This window comes from Miscanthus floridulus, chromosome 6 (assembly GCF_019320115.1).
Source record: "Miscanthus floridulus cultivar M001 chromosome 6, ASM1932011v1, whole genome shotgun sequence".
NCBI lineage: Eukaryota > Viridiplantae > Streptophyta > Magnoliopsida > Poales > Poaceae > Miscanthus > Miscanthus floridulus.
In genome coordinates this window covers 136,391,442-136,408,506 of record NC_089585.1, presented here as the reverse complement: position 1 = coordinate 136,408,506, position 17,065 = coordinate 136,391,442, and the positions used below count along the sequence as shown (strand labels likewise).

The following is a 17,065-nucleotide window of genomic DNA, read 5'->3' as shown; positions in this document are numbered from 1 at the left end:
AAGCCGAGGCCTCCACGCTACTCTCTCCTCCCCGCGCTCGTCGTGGCGCGGCGCGGCGCGGCGGTCGGTCAATGGCGCGTGCGCGCAGCGGCGACGCACGGGGGAGAGGGGTCGCCGCTCGCTGGTTCCTACTACTCGTAGCCATCGCATCACAGCGGAGTACAGGGAGGAGATCTCACTCTCAGTCCGGCGAGTCCGTCTGGGGCCAGGCCAGGACAGGAGAACAGCTCAGCATGTGCAGGACGGAACCAGCGACGAAAAACCGAACCACTTTGCTTGCTCCGCCACCAACCAGCCGGACCCCGTATTTCTCGCGGGAGGAAGGGAACGGCCGGCCGGCCGGCCGGCACGGCCACCCACCATGTCCTGTCTTCTCAGAACCGCCATCGCTAGCCTGGCAGTCTGGCACCGAGCATCCAACTGTTCGAACGAACATGGGAGGATTTCTTTTTTCCCTTCTTCCCCTTGATCGACAAAAAGAATCACAAGATATAAGTATGAACACACGAGGCGGCGGCGGCGGCTCAAGATCCGGACTCTGATCTGATGATGATCACTGCATAATTAATATATCATGTGTATGTACACGGTTTCTTTTTACATCTTCAGCCTCGTTGGTTTCAATTCAGCCAGGCTTATCAGTGTACAAACAAGCCAGCGAACAGAACAACTGCATGTAGGAGTACAACCATGGTTACATGGCGGTAGCTTCGTCGCTCGCTTAAGCAAAGCGAGAAGCTGACATCTTTTTTCCCCTCAACTTCAAGAACAGGAACGCTGAACGACCTGGGGTGCTGATTTTATATCTACAGGTAGTGCACCCAGATCACAGCAACGAACAAGAGATAGATCGATCGACCCATGCTATGCTAGTTTACAACACGAACACAAAACACAACTTAAAAAACCTTGCTGACAAAACCCAGTAAAAAAATATGAGGAAAAAATTTTCAGTTTCTTCTCTCCCTTTGACCATCCCTCTTGCTGTGTGGTGTGGTATCGGCGAACATCAATCTACTACTAGTACTCTTCTTCTTGGCGAGAGAGGAGATCTCATCTCCCCTCGCCTCTCTATTCTGATATGATCTGAACTGAACTGAACTGCTGTTAATAAAAATGAAAAACCCGCTGCTGTATATACCACAAGAAAGACGAACGCCACACGTAGCATCATCATCGTGGTGGAAGTAGTACGACGGCCGGCCGGACGGCGAAAACTGTACAAGGTTCGTGAGGACTTGCTCCTCCTCCTCTTCCTCCTCCCTGGGCGGGGGGAGGGCGGGCGGGCTCGGCGCCGCCCCGGACGGAGCTCTTTCAGGCGCGGGCGGACAGCACGCGGCTGCCGCCGTTGCTGTGGGAGCTCCGGCACGCGGCGACGTCGAACCCCTGGATCCTCACGGCAGGCGCGAACGACGACGGGGCAAAACTGTTGTTACTGCTGCTGCTGCTGCTGCTAGTATACGTCGGACGGTGGACGTAGCTGGTGCAGCTCCGGTGGTCAAAAAACCCGAGCTCCAGCGGCGTCGGGTCCGCCGCGGGGTGGCGCTGGTTCAGCAGGAAGTGGGGGTCGTGCACCAGCGGGTTGTCCGCGCGCACCGGCGGCGACCCGCCGAACACCGCCCAGCAGCCCCCGTCCTCGTCCTCCCCCACCTCCGCCGGCTTGGTCCTGCCTCCTTCCTTGCTGCTCTGTAACAACAGCGAGAAAGAACACGTCTTTGTAAGCGAAGATGGACAAGAACAGCGTGCGTGGAAATAAGAGATTTTCGGAGGGGAAGAAGTAGTTTTCGAAGGAACAAAATTATTTTCAACGAACAGGGGAAGATGATGAATTGGTCCAGGCAGTACCTTGTTGAGCAGGAAGGACGGTGGGCCAAGGATGAGGTCGGCGCTGCAGGGGTGGACCTGGACCCTGCGCGGCCGAGGCGCGCAGAGCACCGGCTCGGCGTCCCGGCAGCCGGCGCTGCCGGAGGTGGACTCGACGAACAGCCGGTTCATGGCCCTGGAAGGCATCCTCCGGATCTCAATCTCGCTAAAAATTCTTCCTTTCGCAGAGAGGCTCAGACTCCTCTCGCCGACGCCGCTGCTGCTGGAGATTGCAGGCCGGGGTCCAGGGACCAGGATTAGATAAGGGGATGGAATGAAACGGACGAACTGAAGCAACGGAGGATTGAAGGGACGGCTTAGCCTTGTCCTTGGCCTTTGCCTTTGCCTGCCTTTTCGTGAGGCTGAGGCCTGAGGCGGGTGAGAAGGAGGCGGCAATGCGGTGCTGACCGCCCCGGCCACCGCAAATATACCAACCGCCCAGTTGGCGCCGGGTGGGCAGGTGGACCACGTCTCTCGTGCCCGCCCCTCTTTTTTTTTCAAGCTGCTTTCCTTTCCTGCTGTTTGTTATATATATATATATATATATATATATATATATATATGTCGACCGCCTCTTTTATTTGCTTATATGAGTAAACAAACGAAAAAATGTGTGTGCCGGCCGGAGGAAAATATCCCTCGTTTCTGTCGTTCGGGCCGTCACGACTTGCTTGTTGTTGCTTGCAGCACATAGCTAGCGTACCGTACGTGCGTGTGCACCACTCGTAGGCCGTCGGAGCTAGGAGGATCTGATCTGACTATTGGTGAGCGGTGACCTAGACTTTGAGCCAAAATATCTGCCTCCAATCGGGGCGATCTGAACCCTAGACTTCATCTATCAAATCAAATATATTGCCTAAACCCAGGGGCAATCTGAACCCTGCCTCTCTTGCTCACTTGGCAGCCTTGTTCTCCGGTGTTACCTATGGTTGGTTACCATGCCTGTCTCCAATCGCCATCCGATACTAAGGGTCTCTTTGGCAGGGCTCTGGCGGCTCTGGCTCCTGCACCTGTCGGTCGCCCATGGGCCGATAGGTGTCAAGCAGAGCTGGAGCCGCAGAGCCCGAAAAACGAGCTTCTCCGGCTCCGCCTCTGTCTGTGAGAGAGGAAAGGAGGAGAGAGAAAAACGACTCCGGTGAACAGTAGCCCTCTGTCGGCCTATGGGCGGCCGACAGGTGCGGAGGAGCGGGAGCCGGAGCCCTGCCAAAGAGGATCTAAGCTTTGGAGGTGTCCGTCATGAGCGTGTGTAGCCATTATCATCGATCACTGTCACTATAATTGAACTTACTCTTATGTCATGTGTGGCCTATATATAGTCCTCTTTTTTGAGCTTGCTGAATCCATGAACAACTTTGCTATCTCCATTTGGTAATTTGTTAGTTTCACCGGTGTCTATCTAACGAGTTTTTTTTAAATAGACAACATTGTATTATCTTAACACATCGTTACAAAGGAGGGCTCGAATTGCATTCGGATTCATACAATTGTTCATGGATTCACCAAACTGAACCAGAGAATTGGTCAACTAGCCTAGCCATTACATGAGCTACCTCATTGCAACTTCTCTAAATGTACCAAAAACAGACAGAAGCTTCGTGTACTTAAGTTTTTTTATCACATACAATTGTTCCAACTTAGGTCTTGTTTGGATGCACATGTATTCAATTCAATCCACATGTGTTGGAGTGGTAGAATGGAACTTAGTTTAATTCCACTCCAATCCACTCCAACACATGTGGATTGAGATGAATACATGCGCATCCAAACAAGGCCTTAAGACATGTCTCGATGCGGTGATTGTATTTTTTTTATGATTATGTCATCAATTATTTATCTATCGTTGGGGTTCTAAATTCTTATCACTGTTAGATTGATCTCTAATCCTAACTGGACCCAACGGCCCAGTTGGACCTTTGATTCGCGCCCTGATCGGGGACGCCCAGCCCACCATGACTGGAGGGCCCCTGTCACACTGTGCTATAAAAGAGGTGGAGGTCGGCGGCTCTTATCACGAGGTTGACCTGAGCCGAGCTCCCCACCGACACCTAAACCCTAATCCGATCAGAGACGGGTGCAGCCAGTGACGGGAAGCCACCAGCCACGCCGCTCGCTCCATCGACGTCGATGTCTTCATCGCTCTCTTCACCGACCGTCGCTGCCCGTGCGTAGACTACACCAACGAACATGATGGCGTCCTCTGAACCCTCCCCCTCTGTGGTGTCAGGTTCAACACCTTCTCCCTTCCCTCTCTGTATCTCTTGTTCTACATGTATTAGGATGAACTACGTCCTTTATCCCATATAGAATCACTCTACTAGCTAGATCTATGATCCTAGTGATCCTACAACGTTAACAATGGCACCAAAGACATAAGTTTCTAGGGTTTTTAGATCTAGAACGGGTAAACCGATTAGAAAAGGAAGTAGAAGGTTAGATCCAGTGCGGGTCTAACAAGAACAGAGGGTTCGGTTGAACCCTAACTGGGTTAAGGAAAGGCGAAAAAGAAGAGGGTTTCGGCCTTAAAACGTAAGAGCCGAACCCTAAACACGTAAAAGACTTCACGGGGAAGATAAACAATGAAACCCTAACCCTAACTTCGATCCCCATCCCAAATCGGTTGAATTCGAGCACCAACATAGAAGCAAATCCAAAGGGGAAGAAGGGGAAGGGGTGGCCTACCTCGCCGCTGCACCACGCTACTGCTTCGTCGGCGCACGGGGAAAAGAACACCGAGCCGGGAGCGCTGCTCGTCGGGCTCTGGCCAAAGAGGCGCCGTAGCCAGGCCGCTCGACGGCAGCGCGCTCACCCGCTGGGGAGAGCGCACGCCGATGAGGGGGCCGGCAACGGCACCGGGGCTCTCTGCTCGCTCTCGTCGCCGTTTCGCCCACTCGACTCGCTCGGTTGCCACTGTTGCTGCGCTAAGGAGAGAGGCAAAGAGAGAGAAAGGGCAGAGATGAATGATGCTAGGGTTTTCAAGGGAGCCGCTGCGGTCGGCGTTTTGATCATACGACGCGCGCGGACGGCCGAGATCAATCGGGCCGTTTCGCGGCCTAGGCGGGCATGCGCGGCTGCATGGCTTTGCCGGCCCAGGCCCAGGTTGCAGCTTGGGTGCGGGCAGCGCGCATGGAAGAGAGGCAGGCCAGGCCGAATTCTCTGCTAGGCCGAATGAATAGTGATGAACTGAATCAGTTTTTTTTTGTTTTTTCCTTTTCTAGTAAATGTTTATTTCCTAGAAAATAGATAAATGGCTTAAAGAAAATAGAAAAGAGAATTTTCTTGTGGATAAAATTCACTAAATTGAGATTATTTTTCCGCTGTGTATTTAAAGATGTTATTTTCATTATTAAATTCAAACCAATGGAAGAATTTAATTTTGAAAATGGATATGTTTTCATTGATTATAATGTTGTTGTTATTCTGACCAACGTTGATTAATGGCAATATTATGATGAGTTTTTTGTCATGCATTAATTCTATTTCTATCAACGGTGATGTAGATTTAATGTATAAACAGTTGTATGTTTTAATTTTGACCAACGTTGAAATCAAGGCATACAATTGTTATCATTATTTATGTTCTCACACTATATGAATTGTGTTTTTAGGTGGATACAACTTGATGGGTTGTATCAAAGAGATGCCAACTCTCAAAGGTGATAACTACACGGAGTGGAAGAAAAAGATTGATCTAGCCTTCATCTTGGCTAAGGTGGACTGGGTAGTCACCACACCGTGTCCCACAAAGCTTGTGGCACCGGTGAGGGAGACAAACGAGGCTGATGCCGCTTGGGCAACCAAAGAGGAATTTTGCATCCCAAAGAATGTCCTATGACCTTGAGCATAGGAAGTGGGTCACTACCAACAAGAAATGTTTGGCTGTGATAAAGAACATGATTGAGCCTGTAATTGTGGGCTCAATCCCAGAATGTGACACCATCACTGAGTACCTCGAAAGAATAAAGAGTCAATTCACTGGCTCTTCAAAGACATATGCTACCTAGTTGATAAAGCAGCTGGTGACAGAGAGGTACTCAGGTAATTGTGGCATAAGAGAGCACATACTAAGGATGGGCAATTTAGCAACCAAGCTAAAACCAATGGATCTGGCTCTCAAGGAAGAGTTCCTTATCATCTAATTTTTGCTTCCTTGCCAAAAGAGTTTGACACTTTTGTTGTCAACCACAATATACAGCCCGAGAAGTAGGACATGGAGAGGCTCTGGCTATGTGTGTGCAAAAAGAGAAGAGAATGAAAGCTGCCAATGGTGGCTCTATCAATTATTTGAAAGACAATAAGAAAAAGAATAATAATACTAACTCCTCCTCAAAGTCAAAGGGAAAGGGTCCCATGCTAGCCTCAGCAGAACAAGTTCACAGTAGAGAAAGACCAGTGTCTCTATTGTAAGAAGACGGGACATTATAAGAAAGATTATCCTGATTACTTAAAGATGATCATGGCAAAGAAAGGTGAGAACATTATTACGTTCATAAATGAATCTCTGTATGTAAAGTATTCGAAATATACTTGGTGGATTGACTTAGGTGCAACTGTTCATGTTGCTAATTCTTTACAGGGATTCCGTTCAACGAGGACTACGCAAAGAAGCGAAAGACACGTTAAAGTTGCAAATGGAGTCCGAGCAGAAGTTGAAGCCGTTGGCGATCTTTCTCTAGAGCTTGTTGATGGTTTCAAACTTATACCAAGAGATGTTCTTTATGTTCTCTCGTTACAGAGGAACTTGATTAGTGTTTCATGTTTGGACAATGATGGATATGATTGCCATTTTGAAAATAGCAAATGTAAGATAACATTTAATAATGCATGTGTTGGTCTTGCTATCTTACAAAATGAGCTTTATTTGTTATCACTACATGATGATGTGAATGTTGTATACGATGATGGGAATGTTGCATGCAACAATGTGAATGTATTCTCATCTGCGGATGTAAACAGAAAATAAAAGAGAGCTTACGATGCATTGTCGAAATTATAGCACTATCGTTTAGGCCATATTTCGAGGGGGAGAATAGAAAGACTAGTTAAGAATGATATTCTTCCTCCATTAGAGCTCTCAGATTTAGAATAATGCAGATAATGCATTAAAAGAAAGTATGTAAAGAAAATTAAGAAAGATGTCAAACGAAGCGCAGGAATTCTACAGATTATTCACATAGACATCTGTGGTCTGTTTCCTGTAAAGAGTGTGGATGGTTATGATTCGTCCATAACATTCACAGATGATTACTCCTGTTATGGCTATATTTATCCAATCAAAAAAAGAACAGAAGCATTGGATAAATTTAAGATATTTAAGACAGAAGTTGAAAACCAACACGATTTAAAGATTAAGATAGTCAGGTCCGGCCGTGGGGGGGGGGAGTACTACAGTCGGCATACCCCATATGAATAAATTCCTAGACCTTTTGCAAGGTTCTTATAGGAGAATGGCATAGTAGCCTAGTATTCTACACCGGGTGAACCTCAGCAGAATGAAGTAGCTAAAAGACGCAATCGTACCCTGATGGATATGGTGCGTAGTATGATAAGTTGCTAAACCTTACCGTTGAGCCTGTGGATGGAGACGTTAAAAACTGCCATTCATATTCTCAATAGAGTACTAAGTAAGTTGGTGCCCAAAACACTGTATGAGTTGTGGACAGGAAGAGTACCCTCACTAAATCACTTATATGTGTGGGGGAGTCCTGCTGAGGCTAAAGTATTTAACCCAAACATTGGAAAACTAGATCCCAAAACAATAAGTTGCCATTTCATTGGCTACCTAGAAAAGTCAAAAGGTTTTCGTTTCTACTGTCCAGACAGACATACAAAGTTTGTGGAAACGAGACACGTTGTCTTCCTAAAAGATGAAATGATGAGGGGGAGCATGGTAGCTCAAGAAATTGACCTTGAAGAGAAGCGGGTGTATGCGCCCACTCCAATGATCCATGAGCCATTTTTCTCACTATCTGCTGTCACTGCACCAACAGTACAAGATACTATGGTGCCATCACCTATTGTTATTCTGCCTATGGCAACAATGAATGATGATGAGGAACCTATTCTTTAGGATCCTATAGAACCTATTGTCACAAATGAGGGGGAGCAACAACAGCCTCAATCAGAAGATGTGCCAATGTGGAGGCCCTTAGAAGGTCTCAAAGAGTTAGGAAATCAGCTATTCCTGCTGATTATGAAGTGTACAACACTGAGGAATTTCAAATAGAGGATGATCCCACCTCATTTGAAGAAGCCATGAAAAGTGATCATTTATCAAAGTGGCTTGAGGCCATGGAAGATGAAATAAAATCTATGAATGCCAATAAAGTTTGAGATTTAGAGATAATTCCTAAAGGAGCCAAAACAGTAGGTTGTAAATGGGTCTACAAAATAAAACTTGACTCTTAAGGGAATATAGAGAGATATAAAGCACGACTTGCGGTAAAAGGCTTTATACAAAGAGAAGGGATTGATTACAATGAGACCTTTTCTCCAGTCTCATGTAAGGATTCCTTCAGAATTATAATGGCATTAGTGGCACATTACGATTTAGAATTACATCAGATGGATGTAAAGACGATATTTCTCAACGGAGACTTGGAGGAAAATGTTTACATGACACAACCAAAAGGTTTTGTCATGGAAGGAAAAGATCGAATAGGATGCCGCCTAAAGAAATCCATTTATAGATTAAAACAAGCTTCAAGACAGTGGTACTTGAAGTTTGATTAAACAATAAGGAATTTTGGGTTTAAAGAGAATGTTGAGGACAATTGTGTCTATGCAAAGTTTAATAATGAGAAGTTTATCTTCCTTGTCCTGTATGTGGACGACATCTTACTTACTAGTAGTGATGTCAGTTTACTACTGGAGACAAAGAAGTTTTTGTCCTCAAAATTTGATATAAAAGATTTTGGTGAAGCCTCGTTCGTTCTAGGCATCGAGATTCACCAAGATAGAAGTAAATGGGTATTAGGACTGTCACAAAAGGTATACATAGAAAGAATCTTAAAAAAATTCAGTATGTACAATTGTAGTCCCTCACCTGCTCCTATAGCCAAGGGCGACATATATGGTGATTTTTAATGCCCTAGGAACCAATATGAGATCGATCAAATGAAAGTGGTTCCATATGTTTCAGCTATCGGAAGCTTGCAATATGTTCAAGTATGTACGCGCCCTGACTTGGCATTTGTTACCGGGTTACTTGGCAGATTCCAGAGCAATCCTGGAATAGAACACTGAAAATTAGTAAAGAAAGTCTTGCGTTATTTGCAAGGAATGAAAGACCTCATGATGACGTATAGAAAATCTGATTCACTCCATATAGTGGGATATTTAGATTCTGATTATGCGGAAGATGATAGAAAATCCACGTCTGGATATGTATTCATTCTCGCAGGGGGGTTATTTTATGGAAAAGTTCAAAGCAAACCGTCACTACATTGTCCACAATGTATGCCGAGTTTATAGCGTGTTATGAGGCAACAAGGCAGGTGAACTGGCTAAAGAAGTTCATACCCGGTTTGAAGGTGGTTGACGACATCTATAGACCACTTAAGTTATACTGCGATAATAATCCAGCAGTACAGTATGCTCACAACAATAAGTCAAGTGGTGCTGCCAAACACATTGACATAAAGTATTATGTTGTGAAAGATAAAGTCCAGGATCATGTCATAAGTCTTGAGCACATAAGTACTGAAAAGATGCTCGTGGATCCGCTTACAAAAGGCTTACCACCCAATGTGTTCATAGAACATGTAGCCGGCATGGGTTTAAGGGAAAGCCTATAATTCCTAGACAAAAGAAGATCAAAGATAAGTATCTATTTCAGAACAGAGTGGTGTATCGTAGCTGTTAAATCTATCGACAATGGACCATGACGATGAGACATGCTCTATGCACTAATCTGTAATGGAATGAACAAAAGTAAATGATATGAAAATGAAAGATCGAAGGAGATCAAGGGGGAGATTGTTAGATTGATCTCTAATCTTAACTGGACCCAACGGCCTAGTTGGGCCTTTGATTCACGCCCTGATCGGAGACGCCTAGCCCACCATGGCTGGAGGGCCCCTGTCACACTGCGCTATAAAAAGAGGTGGGGGCCGACGGCTCTTATCACGAGGTTGACCTGAGCCGAGCTCTCCACCGACACCTAAACCCTAATCCAATCAGAGAGGGGCGCAACCAGTGACGGGAAGCCACTAGCCGCGCCGCTCGCTCCATCGACGTCGACATCTTCATCGCCCTCTTCACCGACCGTCGCTGCCCGTGCGCAGACTACACCAACGAACGTGATGGCGTCCTCTGAACCCTCCCCTCTACGGTGTCAGGTTCAACACCTTCTTCCTTCCCTCTCTGTCTCTCTTGTTCTACATGTATTAGGATGAACTACGTCCTTTATCCCATATAGAATCACTCTACTTGCTAGATCTATGATCCTAGTGATTCTACAATGTTAACAATCACCTCTCGTTACTCTGTTATTATTAGAGGAAAAGAAAACAAATAGAAGCAAACTACAAAAGCCCTGTGGATAAGACCTTCGGAAAGCACATCCGATCCAGCTCTCCATGTTTAAACACACACATAAAAATAAGAGAATATGCAAGATTTATCCGGGTTAATTGTCGTCCACAAAACGAAAAGACGTTGTGGACCACAAATTTCAAGCAGATGCTTGTTGCTCACGTTATGTTATGCTTTGATTTGATTGTTCCTTTTTAGAACATTCATTTACGTGAGGAACTGGCCTAAATTAATTGGGAAACATGTGAAAATCTTTTAGCTAGCTTTTCACCGTGCACAGGAAATCAGTGAATGAAAAATGGCACAAATTGAAAAGTACTCGTGGGTTAACACATCTTTTTATATGGGTCTCTCTGATAAGACTCAACCATATTTTTTCTTTTGTCAAGTGACAAAGTTAGAACAAATGGAAGGAGTTACACCTGCCTTATAGATGCGTAGACTTGAGTTGCAACCATGATGAAAATATAATCAATGCCATTCTATTTTTTGGGATGCATCTGCACCCACATGTATATAGCTTCACCAATGCTTCTATCTCCGGTTCTGCTAGCGAACTTTTGATCTTGACAGTTGATGTGTCGATCAGGAAAACAGTTCATTTGACTTTTGATGCGGTGGTTTCGATCTCTTTTGCCAGTTTGTTCTACAACAAAGTTTGATTTATCAACAATCAGGCTTTGAAGGATTGTAAGCCTATACTATATTCCCTGGGTGTTCATCTAGCCGATGTTCTTTCAATGTATACTAGAACTCATTGCCATCTATCAGTGGCTTTTATGGTTTTTCAGAGCCTTGTATGACGAGGGGGTTTGTAGAGGGTTTGAAGCAAGAAGACAACCTGATTGATCTTTGATGTACTCTTATTTTTTTAAAGTTGTTTTGTGTAAAGATATCTATCATATGTATTATCATCCATTTGTTTTCTTGACTAAATATGAGATATGAGTCACTAGAAAATGTCTTTTTGTTAATAAAAATGGTAGCTTTGTATCTAAGGCACAAGAGCATATGTGTGCACACATATATCATTCGTGAAGAAATTGAAGTATGGCTGCTCTAATAACTCCTATATTAATGTATGCACTTTCGCTAAATGAATTTGGAGCATAAGGCTAGTCTCAATTGATAGTTTCATTGCGTTGTTTCCAAGAATGCCATGTCGTATATAATAAAATAAAATTTGGATGAAACACCATCCCTCAATGTAAAGTTTCATTCTAGGGTTTCATAGATATTTAATTTTATGACTCAGAGAGAGTTGGTAATCATGCCAAATGAAACTCATTTATTTTCTCTCTTCTTAAATACACTGTCATGTCATAAAAAATGCCTATGTGACAACCTATCTAATGCAAATGAAGCTCACATTAAACTCCCACTGAGACTAGCCTAACCCCTGAGCACGAGCCAACACGCATTGCTCTACTGTCGATGTCTTGATCCTTTTGGCATGCTAATTCGTCTAGGCTAGCCATTCTTGTGTGTTAAATTAATTAAACATAGATTCGTGACCAGGAACCTGACTATTTGTGCCTCCTGTTGATAAATACCGTCTCAAAAAAGCATCTAATTCTCTATGTATAGCCACACAAACACAAACAAAAAGGGAATAAGCATGATTCTCCTAGTTAATTGTCATCCACAAGACGAAAACGTCGCGTGCCACAATTTCATGAGAACCCCTTTTGTTGCTCACGTGGAGAGTGGCTTATGTTGGATGATTGTTGGTTTCAAGAGGATCTCTACAAGCTTCTTAAAAAATACTCTAGCTAATACTCTACAATAAACTACTCCCTCTATTACAAATTACAAGTATTTTAGGCTTTCCTAGATACATTGATTTTGCTATAAATGTAGATGTAGTATACACCAAAGTGTGTAGGAAAAAAATGTCTATAAAAGATCAAAACGACTTATAATTTGGAACGAAGGAAGTAATAATTATGTCAATTATGGATAGGGAACTTTTTGATCTTTTTTCAATAGTTTTAGTACTTATAGCTTCCTAAAACTCAAAAATTAGGTGGGAGGAGAAAACACCGGACAACAAAAAAGGAGGAAAACCATGGTGGTGGGCTCACCCGAACGGATAGTAATCACAGAACGCACACCTATATTTGTGGAGAGGATTTACCCAGAGCTTGTCGTTTACATGCAAGACTGTTTGTTTGAGTCTTGCCTTTTTTTGTTCTTTCTTTTTTAGCAAAGAGTTTTAAGAACTCTTAGAAATGATCCTATCTGTAGACTATAGGTGAAGAAGAACTATCCTAAATTCTTTTTTTTGAACTAACTATCCTAAATAAATTCTTTACCTAGCAAATTGATTACTTAACGATAAATTAGCACCAGCGAATGAGAAACCGGCGGAAAAAATAAAGAAGAGAAAAGATGTGGCGTGGGTTAGCCCGTGTTTAGTGGGTGGAAAGTTGGAAATTTGGCTACCGTAGTACTTTCGTTTTTATTTGGTAATTAGTGTTCAATCATGGACTAATTAGACTCAAAACGTTCGTCTCGTAATTTTCAACCAAATTGTGCAATTAGTTTTTTTTCATCTATATTTAATGCTCCATACACGTATCGCAAGATTTGATATGATGGATATTGTAATATTTTTTAGGAAAACTTTTAACGAACCAAACAGGGCTTAGTTAAAAATTGGCAGCCTTGTTCCCGAGGCAGGGGCGCCTTGGATCTCACGCCCACCCACATGTTGGGCCGCGTTTAGTTCATCCGCCGATTCGGCGCCGCCCAAAAAAACAGGCACACTGTAGCTACAATATTATTTTTGTTTTTATTTGATAATAATTGTCCAATCGTTAACTAATTAGGCTCAAAACATTCGTCTCGTAGAGTACAACCAAACTGTGTAATTAGTTTTTGATTTCGTCAACATTTAGTACTCCATGCATGTACCATAAATTTGATGTGACGGAAAATCTTTTTTTTACATAGTCTTAAATTCTGAAAATGGGGGAACTAAACAAGCCTTGATCTTGGCCAGCATCGTCCTGACACGCACCATGCACCGACCACGTTCTGTCCCCTCACCCACCAGTCGCCTCCCCTCAATCCCCTCAGATTTCTCTGCCCCGCGCTGCCGCGCATCGCATCGCACGCAGGCAAATGACGAAACTACCCCGCGCTGCAGTGGTCCCATCCCACCTCCCTTGGCTGGCCCCACGTGGTCGTCGTCGTCGACGGCTACGTACAGTTCTCTTGTATGAATACGCCCTGCCGACTTCGCCGCCGCTACGCACGCTGCGGACCACCGCCAGTGCCGTAGACGTCCTCCCAGCCGTTGGATCGGCCCGGTGGTTGGGGCGCGTGCCCCGGGCCCGCGTGGGCTGGAGGCCCATTCCGTCCGGGTGCTGGATTGGATTGAACGGAAAAGGCAAAGGCGAAGGCGGCCACTGCCTGAGTGCCACGGTGCCACCTCTCTCTTCTCCCTCCCGCTTTACCTGGATGCTCATTGCTGAAGCAAACGGGGGCGCACGCACGAGACGCCGAAGAGTACCATGGGATGGGAGCATGTATGGTGTGGGACTGGGCTCATGAGCTGTCCAGTGCAGGTTTATCATTGCTTTGCTTGCTTCTAAGCTACTGCTGCTTAAAAAAAAAACTCTAAGATACTAGTCTCATGTGCAGTCGTAGTCCCAACAGCTCAGCTCAGCGATTGATCGCTGCTCTTTCTTATCCTTGTTTGTTTAAGCAAGGTTTCCGGATGAGTGCGCAAGGATGGGCATGGGCTGCTTTGATGGTCATGAGTGAGATCGTGGACCCTTCGCAGTGTGGGCTGCAGGCCCATCTGCAAAGCCCATCCACCTGGCCTTTTTTTTTATCGTCTACGCTATCAGGTCGTGTTTAATCTTTGGTTATTACTTCCTGGAGCGAAGCACTACGGAGTATACCACTGTGTGTGTCTCGATTTTTAACTACATCTGCGCGGGAAGGCATCACGAATGAAACACTGAGACCGCCACTTTCGTTTTCCGCCAAACCGCGACCTAAAACTTAATTGTACTCGCACACGCCCCACCTCGATCATTCCGTGTCTTTATACACGGCTGCCACGTACGTACGTGATGCAACAACCAACAAGCCATCAATGGCCGTTGGCATCGGGAGGACCGCCGCGTTGCTCACGGTCGCCGTCGCCGTAATCCTCGTCGCGCCCACGCGCAGGTGGCAACGGCGGCCTGCCGCGCGGTGGTGGCCGCGGCGCCGAGCGCCGGGGAGGCGGAGGCGGAGCTGCAGTGCGTGCGCAGGTGCACGACGGAGATGCTGGCGTGCGCCGCGGCGTCGGGCTGCGCCGGCGGGGCGGAGGAGCGAGCGGGGCGCCGCCGGCGGCGGCGGAGGGTTCGAGAGCTAGTACCTTGGCTGCATCCACGTCTGCTGATGACACCGTTGCTCTGCTATCCGTTTCTTTCTCGTTTTTCTGTCGCTAAAAATTGCTAATCATGTCGCGCGACCTACTGTTGTACGTACTGGCCAGAATACAGATTTCTTATGAAGCCGATGTGTCCTGGGTAATTAAACGATGAAGAGCAAAAACAAAAGAAGTTTAAAAGTCGTCTGATACAAAAACCAAAATTGGGTAAAGAAATGATGAAGTCAAAAAACAAGTCATCTGAAAAAATATATAAAAGAAAGTCGTCTGAAAAAAATAAAAAAGTGAAAAAATACAAAAGAAAGTCTAAAAAAAGAAAGTCGTCTGAAAAAAAATAAAAAAAATAGTGAAAAAATATAAAAGAAAGTCTAAAAATAGAGTGTTGAGAGTGGGATTTGAACCCACGCCCTTTCGGACCAGAACCTTAATCTGGCGCCTTAGACCAACTCGGCCATCTCAACTTGATGGCCGAGGTTTACAAGTAAATTATACATCTTTTGGCGAACTCCTTTCCACAATATCTGTTGCGATAACTAGAAGCAGGTACACGGCGGCGACGCTGGTTGCGAGGTCAGGCCACTTCTGACTGTGATACACTGTCGAAACCCGATCGGTCCATGCAACACGGAACGAAGAAGTGGACACGGTGCGTGCAGGTCATCAGGTGCATGTGTGATGAGCTCGCAGCAACTGCTGCAGTAGGCCTGTTACTTTCTGTTCCGCTCACACAGATGTTGCTGCTTGCGGTAAGTGAGCACGACGTCCGTTTCACTCTTCACACATATCTCATGCACAGCTGGCATGCACGTTCCCCCCAGGCAACGCCAACTCGATCTGCTGGGCTAGCTAGGCTAGCTAGCTGATCCTCCTCGCCTCGCGTCGCATGTATATATATACAGATGCAAATCCGGCTCAATCCAACGCAACCCAGCTAGCATCGATCTATCGATACACCTGCACCTTCGTCTGCACTCTTCAGACTTCAGAGGTCGATCGACAGCTCCGAAGAAGGTACGCGTACGCGCATCATGAAGGCTGTCGCGGCGATGCTTCTGCTGCTGGCGCTCGTCCATCATGCAGCAGGAGGTCACCACCAAGCAGGCCACATCTGGCGCCACGGCGACGACGACCACGGCGGCCACCACCGGTCGCCGTCCCCTCTGGCCGGGCTGACGCAGTGCGTCACCATCTGCGGGTCCGGGGTGACCTCCTGCATGCTGGACTGCTACCAGCCGCTGATCGACCTGGACCCCGTGGAGCTGCCCATCTGCCTCCTCGAGTGCACCAACGACGCCATGGTCTGCGCCTCCGGCTGCCCCGTCACCGGGAACAACGTCTAGCTACCCAAGCGTTTTTTTATAATTACATTATTAACCCCGTCATTTCACTAATAGCTACCGACCCAGCGCGCTACATATATACCATATGCAAAAGGATATGCATGATGATGACTATATATATGTCCTGTACTGTGCCGCACCTATCACCTATGAATGTTGTAAGTCGCGTGCAATATTCCACATCACTAGTCCCAATGGCTTGCGAAGACGTTCTCACTATGTTCGTGGAATATGTACTGTTTCACAGTTCTAGTACAACTTCATAATAAAGGTTACAGCTTGTTGTGCATGCATACAGTCATGGATGTCCTGATATGGTAATCTCGAAATGATGTCATATATTTTACTCCAGTAACTTAACATCGAGGCCAACCAGATAGAGCATGACGAATTGACGATAAAATAATCTAACGAAGGTGGGTTTATAGGTGTGAGAAGTTATCAATCAAAGGGTAGTATGTTGCCGGAGAATCGGAGATATTAGCCATGACTGAATGACAGAAAAAAAAAAAGATTGTGCATATTTTTGTTGCCCAAGATATTAAGTCATTTGAAAAAAAAATGAACCTATTTTATTTCTAAAGAAACTAATGAAGCTAGTTAATTAGTCAACTGTAAATTACTAACGTTTAATAATAGAACAGAGGATACAACACCATGCATGTCATACAAATACTATAATTGGTCATAAAAGGAAATCAAAACCCAGATAAAATTAAATGATATTGTCTTATAATATCCTCATATAGGGAGAATAATACAATAAAAAATAATGAACAAGACCTGCATCAAGATGGCAACAAAAAAAATAGCTACTGAATCTGTAGCTACAACGTTAGAATAACTACTGAATCTGTAGCTTCAACGTTAGAATTCCTTCGTTTGGTACTAGATGAATTAGCTCGATATGAGTAAAGTTGAAGCAATACTTCGTTGCCGA

The 17,065-nt window shown here is 45.4% G+C and overlaps 2 protein-coding genes and 1 non-coding gene across 3 annotated transcripts; 1 reads left to right on the top strand and 2 right to left on the bottom strand.

The window, feature by feature from the left end:
• Positions 1 to 519: 519 nt before the first annotated feature.
• Positions 520 to 2,277, bottom strand: LOC136459786 (uncharacterized). The gene is made up of 2 exons (XM_066459628.1): positions 1,846 to 2,277; positions 520 to 1,686 (listed from the first exon to the last, which is right to left on the bottom strand). Exons 1-2 carry the CDS (start codon positions 2,008 to 2,010, stop codon positions 1,315 to 1,317), a joined length of 537 nt encoding a protein of 178 aa, XP_066315725.1. The 5' UTR covers positions 2,011 to 2,277; the 3' UTR covers positions 520 to 1,314.
• A 12,888-nt stretch (positions 2,278 to 15,165) lies between these two features.
• On the bottom strand, positions 15,166 to 15,246 carry TRNAL-AAG (transfer RNA leucine (anticodon AAG)). Its single transcript has one exon. It is a non-coding gene; the product is annotated as a tRNA-Leu (tRNA).
• A 476-nt stretch (positions 15,247 to 15,722) lies between these two features.
• Positions 15,723 to 16,422, top strand: LOC136459785 (uncharacterized). Its single transcript, XM_066459627.1, has one exon. The coding sequence runs from the start codon at positions 15,814 to 15,816 to the stop codon at positions 16,123 to 16,125; it is 312 nt and encodes a 103-aa protein (XP_066315724.1). The 5' UTR covers positions 15,723 to 15,813; the 3' UTR covers positions 16,126 to 16,422.
• The last annotated feature ends 643 nt before the right edge of the window (positions 16,423 to 17,065 follow it).

Coding starts and splice junctions, on each gene's coding strand:
- LOC136459786 (XM_066459628.1), bottom strand. CDS start 2,010: ATGCCTTCCAGGGCCATGAACCGGCTGTTCGTCGAGTCCACCTCCGGC. Junction 1,687..1,845: donor CGTCCTTCCTGCTCAACAAG/GTACTGCCTGGA, acceptor CTGTTGTTACAG/AGCAGCAAGGAAGGAGGCAG.
- LOC136459785 (XM_066459627.1), top strand. CDS start 15,814: ATGAAGGCTGTCGCGGCGATGCTTCTGCTGCTGGCGCTCGTCCATCAT.